Source organism: Somniosus microcephalus, chromosome 28 (assembly GCF_052327205.1).
Source record: "Somniosus microcephalus isolate GS21.2 chromosome 28, FLI_Smic_1.0, whole genome shotgun sequence".
Taxonomy (NCBI): Eukaryota; Metazoa; Chordata; class Chondrichthyes; order Squaliformes; family Somniosidae; genus Somniosus; species Somniosus microcephalus.
This window is the reverse complement of record NC_141014.1, coordinates 30,074,333-30,096,768: the sequence shown is the minus strand read 5'-3', so window position 1 is coordinate 30,096,768 and position 22,436 is coordinate 30,074,333. Positions and strand designations below refer to the sequence as shown.

General features: G+C 47.9%; 1 protein-coding gene across 1 annotated transcript in view; it reads left to right on the top strand.

Annotated features, from left to right (window-relative positions):
• tmem150b (transmembrane protein 150B) overlaps nt 1-13,637 on the top strand; it is a 34,783-nt gene extending 21,146 nt beyond the window's left edge. The window contains exons 4-6 of the mRNA XM_085969669.1: nt 937-1,064; nt 3,631-3,808; nt 5,087-13,637. Coding sequence (XP_085825795.1) covers nt 937-1,064; nt 3,631-3,808; nt 5,087-5,271 — 491 coding nt within the window. The 3' untranslated portion in view covers nt 5,272-13,637. The remainder of the gene's footprint in view (nt 1-936; nt 1,065-3,630; nt 3,809-5,086) is intronic.
• The last annotated feature ends 8,799 nt before the right edge of the window (nt 13,638-22,436 follow it).

Sequence of the window (22,436 nt, the reverse complement as noted above, 5' to 3'; positions counted from 1 at the left end):
TTCCAACATCTGCAGTATTTTGCTAAAGTACTTTTTGAAGCTTAGCCACTGCTGTAATGTAGGAAACGCGGCTGTCAATCTGTGCACAGCAAGCTCCCACAAACAGCAATGTGATAATGACTAGGTAGAAACAGAAAATGCTGGAAACACTCAGCAGGTCAGGTAGCCTTATTGAGAGAGAAACAGAATTAACGTTTCAGGTTGATGACCTTTCGTCAGAACTGGAGAAAGTTAGAGATGTAACAGGTTTTAAGCAAGTGCAGGGGCAGGGAAAGGGGGAGGGGAGAAAAGAGCAAAAGGGAAGGTCTGTGATAGGATGGAAGGCAGGAGAGATTAAACGACAAAAGGGATGACAGTACAAAGCAAAAGGAGATGGTAATGGGACAAGTAAAGAAACAAAAGATGAGTCTAGAGGAGATGTAAATGGGAATGGCAGAATCATTAGCAGCTGCCGTGTGAAAAAATAGGGGCAGAGGTTATGATCTGAAATTGTTGAACTCGAGTCCAGAGGGCTGTAAAGTGCCTAATCGAAAGATGAGGTGCTGTTCCTCGAGCTTCGGCTGAGCTTCGTTGGAACAGTGCAAGAGGCCGAGGACCGAGAGGTCAGAGTGGGAGTGGAGCGGAGAATTAAAGTGACAGGTGACCGGAAGCTCGGGGGTCACGCTTACGGACCGAACGGAGGTGTGCCGCAAAACGGTCGCCCAATCTGCGTTTGGTCTCCCCAATGTGGAGGAGGCCGCATCGTGAGCAGCGAACACAGTATATACTAAATTGCCAGAAGCACAAGTAAATCGCTGTTTCACCTGGAATGACGAGATAATCTGTTTTAAGTGCTGGGGGCTTTCCTCTCATGATTTAAAAGGAGCGAATAATCTCGCGATTCAAAAAGGATGTTTGTGTGGGTTTTTTTAAGCTTGTCTTTTTCATTCTTTGCAGTTACTTGGGTTTGTGTCATCAGGTACCAGCAAGTGATAGACTACGGATACCAGTCCGCCTTGAACATCGCCAGTCTGGTGACCGGTTGCTTGTGTGCCATAGGGGGCTCTTTAGTGGGCAATTTCCAGGTAACTCGCTGAGTTGGACTCCAGCCCGGCGTCAGAAGTGGGGAGGCAGATTGCGGTAGGGGGTATAGTTTCCACTGAATGCGCTGCGCCGCCTCTTGCTGGGTTACGGTTCCGCCAATGTCGGCTGCCATCCCTCGTACTCGAGTGCGGACAGTGACCACATACAAAATTAACAGGTGGGGAAAGACCAGCTGGTCCATCAAGCCTGCCCCACACTCGTGATATCCGGAGCATGGTGACTAACTGGGATGGCAGGAATGACGTATGAGGAGAGATTGGGTCGATTGGGCTTATACTCGCTGGAGTTTAGAAGAATGAGAGGGGATCTCATTGAAACTTATAAAATTCTAACAGGACTAGACAGACTAGATGCAGGAAGGATGTTCCCGATGGCCGGGGAGTCCAGAACCAGGGGTCACAGTCTAAGGATAAGGGGTAAGCCATTTAGGACCGAGATGAGGAGGAATTTCTTCACCCAGAGAGTGGTGAACCTGTGGAATTCTCTACCACAAAAGGCAGTTGAGGCCAATTCATTAAATATGCTCAAGAAGGCGTTAGATATATTTCTTAAGGCTAAAGGGATCAAGGGATATGGTGAGAAAGCAGGGACAGGGTACTGAATTTGGATGATCAGCCATGATCTCATTGAATGGCGGAACAGGCTCGAGGGGCCGAATGGTCTACTCCTGCTCCTATCTTCTATGTTTCTATGTTTCTAACCAGAACAAATTGCTGATCCATTGCTGTCTTCGCATCAGCAAAATACCCGAAAGTATTGGCAACAAAAGTCTTTAACACAACATGTACATCAAGAAAGAACCAAAAATGTCATTGCAAAATCTATGAAATGAAAACTCTCCTAACCCCCATCTCCCTTTTCCTCTTCCCCATTCCTCTCCTCCCCTTCTTCTTTTTCATCCTCTTTTTGACTTGCCTCAGCTAGAATACTGCGTGCAGTTCTGGTCACCACATTACAGGAAGGATGTGATTTGCGCTAGAGAGGGTACAGAGGAGATTTACGAGAATGTTGCCTGGGCTGGGGAGTTTTAGCTATGAGGAAAGATTGGATAGGCTGGGGTTGTTTAATTTGGAACAGAGGAGGCTGAGGGGAGACTTAATTGAGGTGTATAAAATTATGAGGGGCCTAGATAGAGTGGATAAGAAGGAACTGTATCCCTTGACAGAGAGGTCAACAGCCAGGGGGCAGAGATTTAAAGTAAATGGTAGGAGGTTTAGAGGGGATTCGAGGGGAAATGTTTTCACCCAGAAGGTGGTGGGGGGCGGTGTCTGGAACTCACTGCCTGAAAGGGTGGGAGAGGCAGAAACCCTCATCACATTTAAAAAGAACTTGGATATGCACTTGAGGTACCGTAACCTACAGGGCTACGGACCAAGAGCTGGCAGGTGGGATTAGGCTGGAGAGCTCTTTTTGACCGGCGCGGACAAGATGGGCTGAAGGGCCTCCTTCCGTGCTGTAAATTTCTATGATTCTATGAACGAAGTGGCTCTGATCCACCATATCCCCATTTCTGCCTCTAATTCCTGCAAAAGGTTCTCCTTCCACTTCTGTGACACTCGTAAAGGCCACTTGCCCCTTTCCCTGGACTTCAATAATCTCTTGTCCTATTTCTTGCTTTCCATCACGGCGACAAGAGTTCAAATCCCACCACGGCAGCTGGGGAATTTAAATTCAGTGAAATAAATCTGGAATTAAAAAGCGAGTATCGGTAATGGTGACCATGTAACTACCGGATTGTCGAAAAAACCCGTCTGGTTCACTAATGCCCTTTAGGGAAGGAAATCTGCCGTCCTTACCCGGTCTGGTCTATATGTGACTTCAGACCCACAGCAATGTGGTTGACTCTTAACTGTCCTCCGAAATGGCCTGGCAAGCCATTCAGTTGTCAAGAAGGTGGCTCACCACTTTCTCGTGGGCAGTTGGGGATGGGCAATAAATTCTGGCCTCGTCAGTGACGCCCATATCCCGTGAATGAATAAAAAAAATAACTAAGTTCTGGGTGCTTCTACATACTCATTAATAGGTGTAGATATTTATTGGCTGGTCACGTAACGTTACTGACATGAATCTTGTCATTCATGTGGAAATGACTTATGAAATGATACTGGGCGGCCTGCTGGTGGCGCTGTCCAGGGAGAGTATAAATACTCGGGCATGGGCCCAGCTTGCTCAGGACATTCTTTAACAGGAACTAGTAAAGGAAAAACAGTTGATTAAATTGATGTAAGAAAACTACTAGGCACTTGGTCTGAGTATTAAACAAAGCTTTAATCAACTGTTTTTCAACATGGAGATCTAGTTGTGTCCTTCACTAGTTCCTGTTAAAGAATGTCCTGAGCAAGCTGGGCCCGTGCCCGAGTATTTATACTCTCCCTGGACAGCGCCACCAGCAGGCCGCCCAGTATAATTTCATAAGTCATTTCCACATGAATGTCAAGATTCATGTCAGTTACTTCAAATAATTCAATTCATTGCAGTAGGAGGGAGGAGAATAAAAAGCAGAAACTCTACCAGAAAAACTAACCTCGACATTTACTTTCTCAACAGACTGTCAACCAGATTTACGTACACCTGGTGGGGGCCTTTCTCTCGTTCTTTATTGGGAATATCTACTTCTGGCTTCAGGTGGGACTAACCTACAAGATAATACCAAGGCACGGAGGAAGGTTAATCGGCCCAGTACGGATAATCTGCTGCCTTGTTTGCACAGCCAGCCTCGTCGGGTGTATCCTTTAGCCATGAGGCAATAGATTGACAACTTTAATCAATGAGCAGGAACTGAGTCACGTTCGTTCGAATCTAACCCAGGGTAGAAGGGGCGATGACAGCCCCATTCTCTGATGAGGAGCTAGGCGCTCAGTCGATCGGACAGACATTTCTTCTTAGGGATCTGATCCATTTGGAACACATAAACTCCCCCAGTAGCTTAGTGGGTAACTGCACCGCGTGATGTGATGGCTGAGCCTTACAGACCAGAAGGTCCCGGGCTCTGTTCGTGGTCTTGAGTTAACCGCTTTCGGTTGGTGCAGCAGGTCGTGATTCTTTGATTGCCCTCTGAGCCCATTATCTTAATGCTCCAATGGAAAGTCCATTGAGGACTGTGTGGGTCATAGAATTTACAGCACGAAAACAGGCCATTCGGCCCAACTGGCCTATGCTGGTGTTTATGCTCCACACCTTCCTCGCCCCACCCCTCTTCACCTAACCCTATCAGCTTAACCTTCCATTCCCTTCTCCCTCATGTGCTTATCTAGCTTCCTCTTAAATGCATCTATACTATTCGCCTCAACCACTCCCTGTGGTAGCGAGTTCCACATTCTCACCACTCTCTTGGGTAATGAAGTTTGCCCTGAATTACCAAGTGGATTTATTAGTGACTATCTTTTATTTACTGCCCCTATTTTTGGTCACAAGTGGAAACATCTTCTCTGCGTCTACCCTATCAAACCCCTTCATAATCTTAAAGTCCTCTATTGGGTCACCCCTCAGTCTTCTCTGTTCTAGAGAAAGGAGCCTCAGCCTGTTCAATGTTGTTACACGGAGCCATACAGAGCAGGCAGGTTACAAATTTGACCCTTGCTCTGTGCTGTTAGCTGCTCTCGGCTACTTAACTGGCTTCTGATAAGGGCTAGATAGGGGAAAGAGAAGAGGTGGTGCGGGGGGTGGGGGGGGGAGAAATTGAGCTATTGTTCCTACTTCTAATGGCTCTGTATTGACCCCTGCTGGAAAGTGAACGTGTATGGACAACTAAGGGGTAACGGGTCACGCTTAGCCGCGATGACCCCCCCCCTCCTAACGCACACCTCATACAGTTAACCAAGCCTGTTGACACCATCTTGGTTCCTGTATGAAGGTAGATACGAGAGGGGAGCCAGCACTTGGGGCATAGTCACCTCCCCACAACACGGGTCGGGGGACCAGAGGAGCCAATCGGGAGAGAAAGCCCCCATCCTGAAATAAAACGAAACATCCGTGACACTGCTTCCTTGACCATTGACTGCAGTGGTGGTGCTCCACTATTTGAAGAGGAGATCTGCGGCGGCGATATGCGAGTGGGTGGCTGGGATGGACCTCCTCCTCCTCTTTGGGCTCTTTGCGGTGGACTTTCAGCACATGGACGGTCATTACTTTCGCGTAATGCAGAAAAAGGACAAAATTCAAAATTCCACCACCACGTTGGAGTTATAGCAGGAACAATATTGGGTGGCGGCGGCGCAGATTAAAAAAAAAGAAAAAGTAACATTTTTAAAGCATTTGATCAGACTCCTTCGCTGCTCGGTGGGCCGTGAAGCGCCTTGGGACGCTTTACTATGCTCCAATTGGCAGGGTTGCGGGGCAAGAGCCGGGGTGTGGGACTAAATTGGTCAACTCGTTCGAATATCCGGCTCAAGCAGGACGGGCCGAATGGTCTCCTTCTGTGCTGCACGGTTCCATGATTCTATGATCAACAGAGATACCGTCAGAAGGAAAGAAAAGAATGACTTGCATTTATATAGCACCTTTTATGATCTCAGGATGTCCCAAAGCACTTTACCGCCAATTAAGTACTTTTGAAGTAACAACAGAAACAGCGGAACGCCTCCGTTCAGTCCGTAAGGGGGACCCCGAGCTCCCAGTGGCCTGTCACTTGAATTCTCCACCCCATTCCCACTCAGACCTCACCGTCCTCGGCCTCTTGCACTGTTCCACGGAAGCTCAGCGTAAGCTCGAGGAACAGCACCTCATCTTTCGATTAGGCACTTTACAGCCGTCTGGACTCAACATAGAGTTCAACAATTTCAGATCATAGCCCCGGCCCCTATCACATATATATATTTTCTTCTTTGTTTTATTTTGTTTGGCCCCCTTTTATTTCTTCCCTCCCACGTGGCAGCTGTCCTTCATTCTGCCCGCGCAATTCACACCCCATCTAGAGCCATCCTTTGTTCCTTAACCTGTCCCATTACCGCCTCCTCTCGCCTTGAATATCTCTTAATGTCTCTCAATGTCTCTTAATCTCTCCTGCTTTCTATCCTATCGCTGACCTTCCCTTTTGTTCTTTCACCCCCTCCCCCTTTTCCCAGCCCCCTAAACCTGCTTTTCATTTCCTGCTTTTTTTCCAGTTCTGACGAAAGGTCTTCGACCTGAAACGTTGACCCTGTTTCTCTCTCCACGGATGCTGCCCTGGCCTGCTGAGTTTTTCCAGCGTTTTCTGTTGTTATTTCGGATTTCCAGCATCCGCAGTATTTTGCTAAAGTACTTTTGAAGTGTAGTCACTTGTACTGTTGTAATGTCTGAAATGCGGCAACAACAACTTGCATTTATATAGCGCCTTCAACGTAGTAAAACGTCCCAAGGCCCATCACAGGAGCGTCATCAGGCAAAATTTGATTCCGAGCCACATTAGGAGATATTAGCCAGCTGACCAAAAGCTTGGTCGAAGAGGTAGGTTTTAAGGAGCGTCTTAAAGGATAGAGAGAGAGGCGGAGAGGTTTAGGGAGGGAATTCCAGAGCTTAGGGTCCCAGGCAGCTGAAGGCATGGCCGCCAATGGTGGAGCGATTATAATCAGAGATGCACAAGAGGCCAGAATTAGAGGAGCACAGAGATCTCAAAGGCTTGACGGGCTGGAGGAGGTTACAGAGAGAGGGAGAGGCGAGGCCCTGGAGGGATTTGAAAACAAGCATGAGAATTTTAAATTGAGGCGTTGTTGGGACCGGGAGCCGGAGTAGGTCAGCAAGCACAGGGGGTGTTGGGTAAACGACAGCCAATTTGCGCACAGCAAGCTTCCACAAACAGCAATGTGATAATGACCAGATAATCTGTTTTTTAGTGATGTTGGTTGAGGGATAAATATTGGCCCCAGGACACCGGGGATAACTCCCCTGCTCTTCTTCGAAATAGTGGCCATGGGATCTTTTAATGTCCACTTGAGAGAGCAGACGGGGCCTCGGCTTAACGTCTCATCCGAAAGACAGCGCCTCCGACAGTGCAGCTGGAGTGTCAACCTGGATTCTGTGTCAAGGCACACCCAGCAATACAGGACACCAGGTGCGAGGGGGTTACTGAGCCCCATAGTGTGAGAAGTTGCTGAGATTAACACTGTGAGGAAGTTGCATGGATATCAATACCAATGGTGAGCTGGGCTCATAGTTCATGTACCTGTCAGCCCAGCTCCTTCTTAATGTCAAAGCTCAATGACTCCTTCCATCCAGTTCTTGCGATGCCATCACCACCCACCATTCAATGACATTTAGAAATATGAGCAGGTATGTAGGGGACAATTAAGTTAAATGATGGTTGTTAACGATGCGATTTTATTAAAGACACATGGGGGGAGAAATTCGGTTGCTTTGCGCCTCCCGTTAGTGCGCAAAGCAACTAGCGCCCGGTGGCGTGGCGCCGCCAACGCCTCCCGCGAAATTCAGCGGGAGGTTAGCGGCGGCGGTAACCGTTAGCGCCCCGCGGCGCTGCGCCGCCGGTGATGACGTCATCGCCGTGCGCAGTGCCCCGGCTGCGTTCTTCAGTATCGCCCCCTGACTTACCGCTGGACGCTATGTCCGACGGGGTCAGGGGGGGGTCTACCTACGGCCAGGGCAGTGCTAATTAAAGGTGAGGTGCCGGGCGGCCATTTTTGTTGCTGGCCGCCTGCCAGCACCTGCCCCCGTTGCCGTCCCTGGCCTCCTCTGCAGCCCCCGCCCCCCCGCGGAGTGCCGGCTGCGCTCCGTGAGCCCGGCACTTCTCTTGAGTGCCGGGCTCGTTTGCCGGCACTCCCGATCCCCGGTGGACCAGCTGGGCCCCGGGTCGCGCTGCGCAAGGCCCCTTCCATTTAAGAAGGGGAGGAAGGCCTGCAGTACCGCGGTGCGACGTGCTGCAGCATGTGGCGCTCCGGCACGTAGCACCGCGATATTCCCTTGCAGTACCCCGAGAGGGAGGCGGGACGCTTCCAGTAGCGCCCCGCTTCTCTCTTGGGGCACTACCACTCAAGTTCGGCCGTGGGGGCGCTAATTCTTTCGGGGCGCTAAAAGTAACGCTCGGCAAAATTAGCGCCCCAAAGGGGGCACGACTCCATTTTTCCCCCTTAGAAATATAAGCAGGTATGTCAGGGACAATTAAGTTAAATGATGGTTGTTAACAATGCGATTTTTTTTTGAGACACATGAAGACTGGCCACTTGCCTGAGATATTGGATGTAAAACCATACATGAGCAATCCTCACCCCCCCGCCTGCCTCGCCCACTCCCCCTCACAGGCTAATCCGCAACACCAGGCAGTAGGGACTGCCAGGAGCACCGAACATTGTACGCTACTTACCAAAACTCTCATTGTACAATACAAACTAATGGTACAGGCTCCAGCTGGATTCTCCACTCAGGCCTGAGTTGAAATTACAGTCGGGTCTCAATTATGTCATCGGGCCGCAACACGCGTATGTAAAGAGGGACCCTGTTGGCTCCGGGCGCCTGTCCTCGCCGCCTGCTCAGGAAAACAGGTTAAAATTACAGATCTTGCGATCATGGCGGCTTTCAGACAGCTAAGAGCCAGGGGGCGATTTTAACTGCCCACCCGCCAGGTTTCTGCCGAGCGAGTAGGGTTAAAATCGCCCCCTTATAAGACTCTAAAATCGTTGCAAGATAAGTCCAGAACCAGGGGTCACAGTCTAAGGATAAGGGGTAAGGCTTTTAGGACAGAGATGAGGAGGAATTTCTTCACCCAGAGAGTGGTGAACCTGTGGAATTCTCTACCACAGAAGGCAGTTGAGGCCAATTCATTAAATATATTCAAGAAGGAGTTGGATATATTTCTTAAGGCTAAAGGGATCAAAGGATATGGGAAGAAAGCAGGGACCGGGTACTGAGTTTGGATGATCAGCCATGATCGCATTGAATGGTGGAGCAGGCTCGAGGGGCCGAATGGCCTACTCCTGCTCCTATCTTCTATGTTTCTATGTAAGTAGGTTTTTAAAAAAAATATAACTGGAAAATAACTTGATATATACGATCATTGTATTTATATAATTTATATATTATCCCAACAGCTTGTAATAAATTCCGATGAACAGCAGATGCTGCATGATTCGTGTGCACACTCACACTCACACGCTGATCTGCATTTGAATCCAGCCAAGGAAGGGGAGATGAGGGGTTGGCTGGTTTGATTTGAGTGGAACGTGGCCTTTGCACGGGGATGACCAACCTGTGGTGTTTGGGTCCTGGCTCTCCAGCCCTCAAAGCCCTGGCGACTCAGGCCTGTCTGAGCTGTTTGGATTTTGTGGGCTCGGAGTTTTGGGAACGGGCTGTTCTTAGTGTTGTTGTCTCGGCGAATAAATCCTCAGGGGGAAAAATTGGGTACCGCCCATTTTGGGGCGCTAATATCGGCCGGGTGCAAAGTTTAGCACCCGGCGCTAATTATCGCCTCCGACTGCAAAATTCACCTCTATCGCCCTCTGGAGGTGATTGGAGCGCTAAATCAGGCGCAACACACCTCTCTTAAAGGGCAAACGTCAGGGAGCGAGGCGCTACCTGCGATGAAATAACTCTGTGTTCTGGCATTTGTATTGTTGTTGTTGTTGTTGTTGTACTTGTTAATGTCTGGAATGTTCCACCGGTGTAACCACTAATGCTCCTCCCTAGCCCCGCCCCTCTTCTGGAATGTTCTACCAAGGGCTGGGTCGGTGGTGACTGTGTTAACTTGATGCCATGTTCTTACTTAATAAAAGCCTTTAGTTTCAAGCTTTAACCTCATGGATTCAGGCAGTTATTTGGCACATCAATTTTATTAAGTAACAACTTTTGGAAGATGGATCGATTTTTGAAACCAGAGCGTCTGGATATCGATCCCCATTCAGCAGACGCGTCGAAGAAATTTACGCATTGGCTTCGATGTTTTGAACACTTCATCGCATCGGTCGATTCGACGGTTAACAAGTTGGGTCTTCTAACCAACTTGGTAAGTCATCAAACTTACTCGATAATTGAAGATATTACTACATATGAAGAGGCCCTTGCAGCCCTTAAGGCCCAGTACCTTAAGTCGGTTAACGAAGTATACACCAGGTATCTTTTGTCTACTCGCAGGCAATTACCCGAGGAATCTCTGGACGATTTCCTGCAGGACCTTAAGGCTTTGGCTAAGGATTGCAACTACAAGGCTGTCTCTGCCATAGTGTATCAGGAAGAAGCCATCCGCGATTCTTTCATATCTGGCCTCCGACCTAATTATATTAGACAGAGACGCCTCGAAAACGACTCGTTAGTTTTGAAAACGGTCGTCGCTACTGCTCGATCGTTAGATGTAGCCCAGAGGAATTTAGAAGTGTATGCATCAGCCCATGCGTCTCTCTCAGCCTCATGTGTTCCGAGTATGGAGGCATCCATAACACCAATGGAGCCTCCACTTAATCCTACTGTTGCGGCTGTACCCCATGGGCCTAAGTGTTATTTTTGTGGCCAATCTAAACACCCCAGGCAAAGATGCCCAGCCAGAGAGGCTACCTGTTTTAAATGTAAGAAACGGGGACATTTTAGTAAAGTGTGTAAGGGTAATCCTGTACCCGATGTCTTCTCTGCTGCCGCCCATCGTTTTACTCTAGCCTCGGCTACGGTTGACCAGACCATACCGTGTTCCTTGTCGAAATCTATGATGGACATCAAGATTAATGGTCGTCCTACTGGGTGTTTGATAGACTGTGGCAGTACTGAAAGTTTTATACACCCCAACCTTGTTAACTCCTGTTCATTGAACGTGTATCCTACTCGAAGTGAAATTGTGATGGCGTCCAAGTCCCTTACTTCGGAGGTAACTGGATATTGTAAAGACACATTGACCGTTAAGGATACGGAGTATAAGGACTTTAAACTCCTCATATTACCTCAGTTGTGCGTGAACTTAATTTTAGGCTTGGACTTCCAGTGTCAGCATGAGAGCGTTACCCTTAAGTATGGTGGATCTCAGCCTCCACTCACAGTCTGCGGCCTTTCTACTTTAAAAGTAAGTCCGCCTTCTTTGTTCGCGAACCTTGCTCCTAATTGTAGACCTATAACGACTAAGAGTCGACGGTATAGTTCAGAAGATAAAACATTTATAAAAGAGGAAGTGGAAAGGCTTCAACGGGAGGGAATCATCGAACACAGTAATAGCCCGTGGCGTGCCCAGGTGGTGGTGGTTAAAACTAATGAAAAGAAAAGACTTGTGGTCGATTATAGCCAGACTATAAACTTGTATACCCAATTAGACGCCTATCCTTTGCCTCGTATTTCTGAGATGGTGAACCAGATAGCTCAGTACCGCTTGTTCTCCACCACTGATTTAAAGTCTGCCTACCATCAACTCCCCATTAAAATAGAAGACCGACCTTATACGGCCTTCGAAGCTAATGGGCGCCTGTACCAATTCCTTAGGGTGCCCTTTGGAGTGACGAATGGGGTATCCGTCTTCAAACGGGAGATGGATCGTATGGTGGATGAATACGCGTTGGAAGCAACATTCCCATACCTGGACAATGTTACTATCTGTGGGTGCGACCAACGGGAGCATGATCAAAACCTCGCGAAGTTCCTAGAGACTGCAAAGAGGTTAAACCTGACCTACAACGAAAACAAGTGTACCTTCAATACTACACGTTTGTGTATTCTTGGTTGCGTTGTGGAGAATGGGGTAATCGGGCCAGATCCTGAAAGATTACGCCCACTTAAGGAATTACCTTTACCTCACACTGTAAAAGCTTTAAGAAGGTGTCTGGGATTCTTCTCGTACTATGCCCAGTGGGTGGCTAACTACACAGATAAAGTCCGACCTCTTATTAAGTCGACGTCTTTTCCGCTATCGGCGGAAGCTCAGGAGGCTTTCTTTAATATCAAACGGGACATTGAGAAGGCAGTGGTATGTGCCGTGGATGAGAAGATCCCTTTTCAAGTGGAAAGTGATGCATCTGATTTTGCGTTGTCAGCAACTCTTAACCAAGCTGGTAGACCAGTAGCTTTCTTCTCTCGTACATTGCAAGGACCAGAAGTTCGACATTCTTCAGTGGAAAAGGAGGCACAGGCGATTATCAAAGCAGTCAGGTATTGGAGACATTATCTCGCTGGCCAACGTTTTACGCTCATTACTGACCAGTGGTCCGTGGCCTTTATGTTCAACACTAAGCAGAGAGGCAAGATCAAAAATGATAAGATTTTAAGATGGCGAATAGAACTGTCAACATATGACTATGATATTCAGTACAGACCTGGAGTATTTAATGAGCCATCGGATGCTTTGTCATGAGGAGTATGTGCTAGTCTAGGTATAGATAAGCTTCAAAGTCTCCACGACGCACTCTGCCACTCTGGGGTTACCAGAATGAACCACTTCATTAAGTCCCACAATCTACCCTACTCTATTGAGGAGGTCCGGACAATGACCAGAACCTGTCGTGTTTGTGCTGAATGCAAACCCCGCTTCTATAAGCCATCCGAGCCAGCTCATCTTATTAAAGCAACTCGACCATTTGAGCGTTTGAGTCTCGATTTTAAAGGTCCCCTTCCATCAAGCAACCGTAATGTCTATTTTCTTATAATATTATAGACGAGTACTCTCGGTTCCCTTTTGTTATCCCCTGTCCGGATGTGACTAGTGCTGTTGTAATTAAATGCCTCTGCCAGCTGTTTTCCTTGTTTGGCATGCCTAACTATATACATAGTGATAGGGGTTCTTCCTTTATGAGCGAAGAATTGCGACAGTTTTTGCTATCGAAAGGGATTGCAACGAGTAGAACTACCAGCTATAACCCTTGTGGTAATGGGCAGGTCGAGAAAGAAAATGCAACAGTGTGGAAGGCTAGTGTACTGTCTCTGAAGTCGCGAGGCCTGCCGACCTCTCGCTGGCAGAATGTCCTGCCAGACGTGCTGCATTCCATAAGGTCTCTTTTGTGTACAGCGACGAATGCCACCCCTCATGAAAGGATGTTTAGTTTTCCAAGAAAAGCTACTAATGGAGTAATGTTACCCACATAGTTGACGACCACGGGCCCTGTGTTGTTGCGCAGACATGTGAGAGGCCACAAGACTGATCCACTGGTGGAGGAAGTACAACTCCTCCATGCTAATCCCCAGTATGCGTATATTCAATATCCGGATGGGCGAGAGGATACGGTCTCTATTAAAGATCTTGCACCTGCTGGAGCTCGAAAAGAGTTCGACTCTGAGAGTAGAGTTTTCAATCTTGGTATTGGACCTTCACAGACACAAACCCTCAGTGTGGAAAATACTGATGATTCTGGGAATTCGAATGAACCGGAGTTAGTACTCCGGGAGGAGCCTCAGCAAGAGTTACGTCGTTCCCAGAGGATTATCAGACCTCCTGACAGACTGAATCTATAGCAGGGGGTGAATGTGATGAAATAACTCTGTGTTCTGGCATTTGTATTGTTGTTGTTGTACTTGTTAATGTCTGGAATGTTCCACCGGTGTAACCACTAATGCTCCTCCCTAGCCCCGCCCCTCTTCTGGAATGTTCTACCAGGGGCTGGGTCGGTGATGACTGTGTTAACTTGATGCCATGTTCTTACTTAATAAAAGCCTTTAGTTTCAAGCTTTAACCTCATGGATTCAGGCAGTTATTTGGCACATCACTACCTCAGAACGCTACCAAAGCTCAGGCGATGTCTGTTACCATGGAAACCAGACAGACTGGCGCCGTCCAGTTCTTAAAGGGGTGGGGCCATCTTGCTGGCCAGCCACTCCCTGCTCATTGCAGACTTGAATCTCGGCCTGGAGAGACCTCAGACGCAATTGTGTTGGAAGCACTAATGGGTAGGTCCAGGGAAACAGCTCGGCACTTAGGAACCTCAAAAGTGGTGCTGAGGGCCAAAACTCCTTAGGACAGCGTTAAAACCAAACATTTTGCCGACAAGAAAAGGCAGGAAGCTCTGCCTTTAAATAGCGCTCCCCCAACCCCTTCCCGACTTGAAAACGTTCCCCTCTACCTGTTGTTCCTAGCGGCAGGTGCTAAGGCAAAGGGCGCCACTCAATATCCGGTCTGGGGCGCTACCGGGGCATTGCACGTGTAAGATCTTAACAACCTCTGAGTTCTTGGACAAGACACCAATAGGCAGCAGCCAGTATGTTTGAGCAATAGATCAAGATTTATTAAGCATACAGCATAATATACTTAATATTAGGCGATCGTTTTAACGAGTAGCTCACAGTCCTAGGTCTCTGGACCCTCTCGGACACAGATGATGTCATCTTAAGTCTTAAGGTCTGACGAAAGGTCTTCGACCTGAAACATTGACTCTGTTTCTCTCTCCATGGATGCTGCCCTGGCCTGTTGAGTTTTTCCAGTGTTTTCTGTTGTTATTTCGGATTTCCAGCATCCGCAGTATTTTGCTATCATCTTAAGTCTGTTCCTTTGTCCTCTCAGTACGTCTGTGTAAAATTGTTCTTTGGGTATCGAGGTTTTAACCCTTTTCTTATCAAAAGTTGGTTTGGCCAGTGTCCACATATGGTCTTTAACAAAATCACCTTTTATAATTGGTTCTAATGGTCAAAATACCATTGTCACTCAGACTAAGGTAGCATTCCGCCTTTCCAGTATTTTTCCACCAACTTTGCCATGTTCACTGTTAACTTGTTTATAGTTTTTCACCCCATTGGAATTTACTTTATCTCTTTCATTTCTAGCTTCAAGCAATACAAGGCCTTTATACCAAGGGCCCATATCAGCGCTGTTTCACTAGTCTTGAGGTATCCAAACTATCTCACTTTAATCGACCAGATAAATACTTTATCTCCATAATCTCTCTCATTTTATGTCCTTATACTAATTATTTTTAAAATATCGTTGCAATTAGTTTTGTTAAGCAAATTCTAAGTTCTAAGGTAAGCATGCAGGTGCAGCAGGTGGTTAAGAAGGCAAATGGTATATTGGCCTTCATAGCGAGAGGATTCGAGTACAGGAACAAGGATGTCTTGCTGCAGTTGTACAGGGCCTTGGTGAGACCGCACCTTGAGTATTGTGTGCAGTTGTGGTCACCTTATCTGAGGAAGGATGTTCTTGCCATGGAGGGAGTGCAGTGAAGATTCACCAGACTGATACCTGGGATGGCAGGAATGACGTATGAGGAGAGATTGGCTCGATTGGGCTTGTACTCGCTGGAGTTTAGAAGAATGAGAGGGGATCTCATTGAAACTTATAAAATTCTAACAGGACTAGACAGACTAGATGCAGGAAGGATGTTCCCAATGGCCGGGGAGTCCAGAACCAAGGGTCACAGTCTAAGGATAACGGGTAAACCATTTAGGACTGAGATGAGGAGGAATTTCTTCACCCAGAGAGTGGTGAACCTATGGAATTCTCTACCACAGAAGGCAGTTGAGGCCAATTCATTAAATATATTCAAGAAGGAGTTAGATATATTTCTTAAGGCTAAAGGGATCAAGGGATATGGGGAGAAAGCAGGTACTGAATTTGGATGATCAGCCATGATCTCATTAAATGGCGGAGCAGGCTCGAGGGGCCGAATGGCCTACTCCTGCTCCTGTCTTCTATGTTTCTATACAGCATTATAATATGTTATTTAATGATTTAACTTTCGCTTGCAGTCTGTGACTGTTTGTTATCAAAACTTAGACTGTGCAGCTACATTTTGGACAAGTCTTAGATTTTTTAGTTACTCAGGAGTAATTATGGGAAACATTATTTGGTCAATGGCTACACTTGAAGTTATACATATATGATTCTCATCTACTAAATATCTTTAAATATCAGCTATTCGTACACACGCTTGACTGACGTCATGATCTGCGGACGCAGGAGATCGTGGCGGTAGTATTTAGCGCCGCCGCAAACCGACAGGCCAATTTCGCGAGCGGTGCTAAAATCGCCGCGCTCGTGCACTAAGTTTCTAGCGCCCCCCCCCGTTAGCGCCCTCTGGAGGCGCTAACGGGAGGCGCTAACCAACCGAATTTTCCCCCCTAAATCTCTCAGTATCAGCACCTTGAGATATCTGCAAATTAACAGCAACATGGATTTAAGGTCTTTATGAGAGAGAGAAACTATTTCCTCTGGTGGGGGTGTCCGGAACAAGGGGGCAAAACCTTAAAATTAGAGCCAGGCCGTTCAAGGGTGATGTCAGGAAGCACTTCTTCACACAAAGGGTCGTGGAAATCTGGAACGCTCTCCCCCAAAATGCTTTTGAGGTTGGGGGTCAAGTGAAAATGTCAAAACTGAGATTGATAGATTTTTCTTTGGCAAGGGTATTAAGGGTTACGGAACTGAGGCGGGTAAAAGGAGTTAAGATACAGATCAGCCATGATCTCATTGAATGGCGGAGCAGGCTCGAGGGGCTGAATGGCCTCCTCCTGTTCCTATGTTCCTTCCTATGTGACCTGCGTGGCACATGAGCACCCACCTGTATCGTCCACAAGGTCAAAGGTTTGAACATTCCTAGCATAGTTCACTAGTGTCTCGCCCTCTGCTTCATGTACTACTTTAGACACTTTGGGGGTGAAATTGGGTGTTTGCGCCTCCCGTTAGGTGGTGCTAACAGGTCGCAAAATAGTTTTGCGATCGGGCGCAGCGCTGACATCGACTCCCACCATATTTGGCGGGGGTTTTGCAGCGGCGCTACGGAGTTGCGCCCTGCTCTCCTTCGCCTGGAGATCGTGACATCATCGGTGCGTGCATCGCCCCGGTAGCACCCTGGACCCGAAATTGACTTCCGCCCCCCCCTGCGCTGGCGCCGGTCGAAAACACCGACAGCTGCAGGATGTGGGCGTCGGGCGGCCGGCTGCTTCGGGGTGCGGGGAGGGGGGGGGCGACGATTAAAGGCCAGGTGGCCGAGGTAAGTGGGGAAAAAAAAACTGACCTTTCCTGTTCTAGGTTTTTTTCCGCGAGTTCCTGCCCGCGATCGACCAGCCTGGCACTCTGCTTGAGCGGGATGGCGGCTACCTTGTTGGTCCAGGTGGGTACTGACATGAATCAGTCATTCATGAAAGAAAGACTTATGAAATAATACTGAGCGGCCTGCAGGTGGCGCTGTCCGGGGAGAGTATAAATACTCGGGCACGGGCCCAGCTTGCGCAGGACATTCTTAACAGGAACTAGTGAAGGACACAACTAGACCTCCATGTTGTAAAACAGTTGATTAAAGCTTTGTTTAACGCTTAGACCAAGTGCCTAGTAGTTTTCTTACGTCAGGTACTTTTTAAATTGCAGAGCCTGCAGCGATGGCCCCTCCCTTTAAGGGAGGGGAGGAGCCTTTGAACGCGGTGGCGCGGCACGGTCCAGTGCGCAGCGCTGCTGAAGTCTGCGCCCCGCTCTCCGACGTTAGCGCCCGAAGAAGGAAGTGGACGGCTTGATTTAGCGCGCCACTTCCCTCTTGGGGTGCTAAAACTCAATTTTGCAGTTGTTGCCGCTAATTAGTGCATGCGCTAAAGTTAGCACCCAGGTGATATTAGCGCCCCAAAACGGTCGATACCGAATGTTTCCCCCCTATTAGTCATCCTCTGGTATAAACCTACAAACAGGGTTGCCGAGCCAGGTTGGACACATTCCCCTAGGTTTCATCTCAGGACCTCTCGCCTCAAACCGTCCTCACCCCCACACTCCCACCATTGATCTCCTGCCACGTCCATCCTTGCCCCGCCCGGCACCTACCCACGGCCAATTGGAAAGCAAATAGGCTCTTGGTTATCCGACTGGATGATTGCCGACTGTCAGTCAAACAGCCCTTTCTTCCCCCCTCCCCGCCTGCCAAATCTCCAATAATGTTTGAAAGTAATAAACAGAAGTGCTCAAAGAAAATGGAGACCGCACGCGCCATTTTTCTTTTAAATGCCCCTGTGAGGAGAGATTGGGTCGACTAGGCCTGTATTCACTAGAGTTTAGAAGAATGAGAGGGGATCTCATTGAAATGTATAAAATTCTGACAGGGCTAGACAGCCTGGATGCAGGGAGGATGTTTCCCCTGGCTGGGGGGGTCGAGAACGAGGGGTCACAGTCTCAGGATATGGGGTCGGACATTTAGGACTGAGATGAGGAGAAATTTCTTCACTCAGAGGGTGGTGACCTGTGGAATTCTCTACCACAGACAGCTGTGGAGGCCAAGTCACTGAATATATTTAAGAAGGATGTTAGATCCGTGTATCGTAATGTTGTGTCCTTCAATAATCAGACAAAAGACTGCAGGGAACGATCAACAGGTGTTTACTGAATGAGGGTTCAAACTGCAACTGACTGTACAGATCACTACTCAGGGTTTATATACAGGTGTGGTCACTGCCGGTACTACAGGATACAGGAGCTGTAAAAAGTAGTTCTCCCCCTTAAAGGTACATACATTACAATTCCTCCCCTTTTAGATTAACAGTACCATAACACTAATTTAACAATTAAATATCAAACTAATTACAATTAACACTTTTAACATGCAACATTAACTGAAAATAGTCTATTTATAAATTCATTCTTTGGGGAGGCTTCCTGATTCTTTCTGGATAACGCCTTTCCCGAGTGTCTCGCTCTTGGTGCGGAGGCGATTCTAACACCCTGTCGTCAGTTGATTCATCAGCTTCCAATGCTATTGTTTCTGAGGTAGATGCGACCTGTACATCGGGTTCCTCACCAGGTACGTATGGCCGAGAATTGAAGCTCCTTGTCGGCTTCTCATTGATGTGCTGGAATTGCTTACTCTCAACATCTCTTCGTACATTTGGTCTGAGCAAATCCAGACGAGATCTCAACCTTCGGTTAAAGAACATCATGGCCGGGGCCTGGTTGGTGACTGCATGTGTCGCATTTCTGTAGGCTAACAGGAAATTGTCCACCTTATGCTGCAGTGGAATGTCGTCATCGCACATGGCCTTTACTGCTTTTTTAAAGGTTTGTACGAACCTCTCAGCCAATCCATTTGTGGCTGGATGATACGGGGCGGATGTGTAATGCCTTACCCCATTCCTTTTCATAAATCTTTGAAACTCTTCGGACACAAACTGTGGTCCGTTATCAGAGCAAATCTGCTCTGGCAAGCCGTTCCTGGCAAAAATGGTCCGTAGGACTGCAATAGTTTTCTCCGTGGTGGTGGAGGACATTTTGATCACCTCAGGCCATTTCGAGTGTGCATCCACGGCTATTAAAAACATTGAGTCCATGAATGGACCAGCAAAATCAATATGCACCCATTGCCATGGAGATGAGGGCCACTCCCATGGGTGTAGAGGGGCATGTGGTGGTGCATTTTGGACCTTCTGGCATCCTGAGCAGCTCTTTGTCAGGTCCTCGATTTGCTGATCGATCCCCGGCCACCACACATAAGCTCTAGCAAGGCTTTTCATTTTCACCCCTCCCAGATGACCTTCGTGAAGCTCATTGAGCACTCTCTCCCTTAACTTGGGTGGAATTACCACTCGGGATCCACACATCAAGGTCTCCTGGCATACTGACAGCTGTTCTCTTCTGGATGAGAATGCTGGCAACAGTGAGTCGCCATGTGCTGGCCATCCCTTCACCGTCAAATCATATACCCGAGACAGTGTCGGGTCATTTCGGGTCTCCTTCTCTATACCAGTGTTAGTTACTGGCAAGCATTCAATTATAGTCAAATAAAATATTTCGACAGGATCCACTGCTGGTGCTTCCTCTGCAGTAGGCAGTGGCAGGCGTGATAGCCCATCAGCGTTTCCATGCTGTTTCGTGCCCTTATACTTGATTTCATATTGGTGCGCCCCTAGAAAAAGGGACCATCTTTGTAGCCGTTGCGCAGTCATCACCAGAACGCCCTTCTTTGGATTAAAGATGGAGACAAGTGGTTGGTGGTCAGTCAGCAAGGTGAACTTCTGCCCGTGCAGATAGTGATTGAACTTTTTCACTCCCCACACTAGGCTGAGGGCCTCCCTGTCAATCTGGGCATAGTTACGCTCGGCTGAGGTTAGTGACCGAGACGCAAAGGCTACTGGCCTCTCCGAGCCGTCCGGGAATTTGTGTGACAGCACCGCTCCAATGCCATAGGGTGATGCATCACACGCCAACCGAATTGGTAGTGCTGGGTTGAAATGAGCCAACACCTCTTTTGATGTGATCAATGCTTTGTTCTTCTGGAAAGCTCGTTTAGATTCGTCACTCCACTTCCATGGTACCCCTGTTTGCAGTAGGGTGTTCAGTGGGTGTAGTACGGTAGACAAATTCGGCAAGAACTTATGGTAGTAGTTCACCAGCCCGAGGAACGACCTCAGTTGTGACACATTTTCCGGTGCTGGAGCCTTGACTACTGCCTCAATCTTTTCAGGGGACTTATGTAACCCCTCTTTATCAATAACGTGGCCACAATACGAGATCTGCTTCTGGAAAAACTCGCATTTGTGGCGATTAGCTCGGAGCCCATATTCCTTCAATCTAGTGAGCACCCGCTCCAGGTTGGCGAGGTGATCACTGTCATTTTCGCCCGTGACCAGGATGTCGTCCAAATAACACTGGGTCCCTGGAATCCCTTGCAGGACTTGTTCCATTGACCTTTGCCAAATAGCCGGAGCTGATGCTACCCCGAACACCAGCCGGTTGTATTGGTAGAGACCTTTATGAGTGTTGATCGTGAGGTACTGTTTCGAGGCTTCTTCTACCTCCATTTGCAGGTACGCCTGGGCCAGATCAATCTTAGTGAAGCGTTTCCCTCCAGATAGCGAGGCGAAAATATCTTCAATCCGCGGAAGTGGATATTGTACAGTGTGAAGGACTGGGTTCACTGTCACCTTAAAGTCCCCACAGATGCGAACCTTCTTTGGTTCCCCAGGCGTATTACTCAACGACCTCTTCATTACAGGAACGATGGGCGTAGCCCACTTGCTCCAGTCCACTTTGGACAGTACTCTTGAACGTTCCAAACCTTCCAGCTCTGCTTCGACGGCTGGGCGGATCGCATAAGGTACCGGTCTGGCCTTAAAAAACTTTGGGCTTGCATTTTCCTCTATTTTAATCGTTGCTGTTATGCCTTTTAGTATTCCGAGTCCCTGCTGGAACACTTCTTGTGCGTCAGTTAGCATTTTTGACAGTCGTCCAGGTGTGACGTCGTCATCCTTTTTGGCATCTACAGTCAGTGCTTGTATGGAATGCCAATCTAGCTGTATCTTCCGGATCCATTCACGTCCTAGTAGTGGTGGTCCTCCATCTGGCAATACATATAGGTCCATTTTTGGTGTTTCCTTGCCGTTATATATAACGTTCACCCTTATTTTTCCTTTGGGGTAGACTTTTTGCCCCGTGTACGTCTTCAAGACAATCTTTGTATCTCTCAAGGGTATATGTGAGAATAGCCGCTTGTAGTCCCTTCGGTTTATGACTGTTAGGGCTGATCCTGTGTCCAATTCCATTTTCACCTGGACTCCTGCTATCTTGAGCGTGACCCAGATAGTTTGGTGATCCTCCGTTTTGATCACATTATGTAGTTTCAGACAACCCAGCTCCTTGCTTCTGGAGTCTGTATCACTTTTCTGTTCGTCTGAACTACTCTCCATCACCTTATGTACCTTCTTGTACTTCCCCTGTGGAGATTTCTTGCTGCTGGTTTTCTTTCCCGACCTGCAGACTCTTGCTATGTGTCCTACTTTTCCACACTGTCTGCACACTTTGTCCTTGAACCAGCAATCATTATGGTCGTGTGTTGTTCTGCCGCAGCGTTAGCACTTCACTGTTCCGTATGACATTTCATTTGTGCCATATTCTTGCGGTCTCCGTTGTATCTCTGCAGCGCCCCGTGCGGCTGCTTCGTGTGATACTGCAATGCTGAAAGCCTTGTCCAGCGTAAGATCCTTTTCTGATAGAAGCCGTTTCTGGGTTCCTTCACTTTGAAGCCCACACACAAACTTGTCCCTTAAAGTATCTGCTAGTCCCGTTCCAAATTGGCAGTGTTTCGCTAGCTTGCGCAGTTCCGTTAAATACTCAGCATTACTTTCATCTTTATGCTGGTTCCTTTTGTGAAACTTAAATCTTTCTGCTATCAGCAGCGGTGTGGGGTTTAAGTGGTCCTGTAGGATTGACACTATGTTTTCAAAATCCTTTTCTACTGGCTTCTCTGGGGTTACTAGGTTTCGTAGTAAGCCATACGTTTTTGCACCCATTGAATTCAACAATACCAGCGCTTTCTTGTCATCTGGCACTTCATTCACCTTGCAGTATACTTCTATGCGTTCGACATATGTCGTCCAATCTTCGACTTCATTGTCGAACATTGTGATACTGCCACTCTTCGGCATTTTTGGGTGTGGTTAGACTGGCTAAAAATGGCGTCTCCTGCGCTTTCCTTTCTTCCCCGCTGCGGCTTAAAATGGCATCTCCCGCGCTTTCCTTTCTTCCCCGCTGCGGCTTAAAATGGCGTCTCCCGCGCTGCTGCCAACGCCGCTCTCGG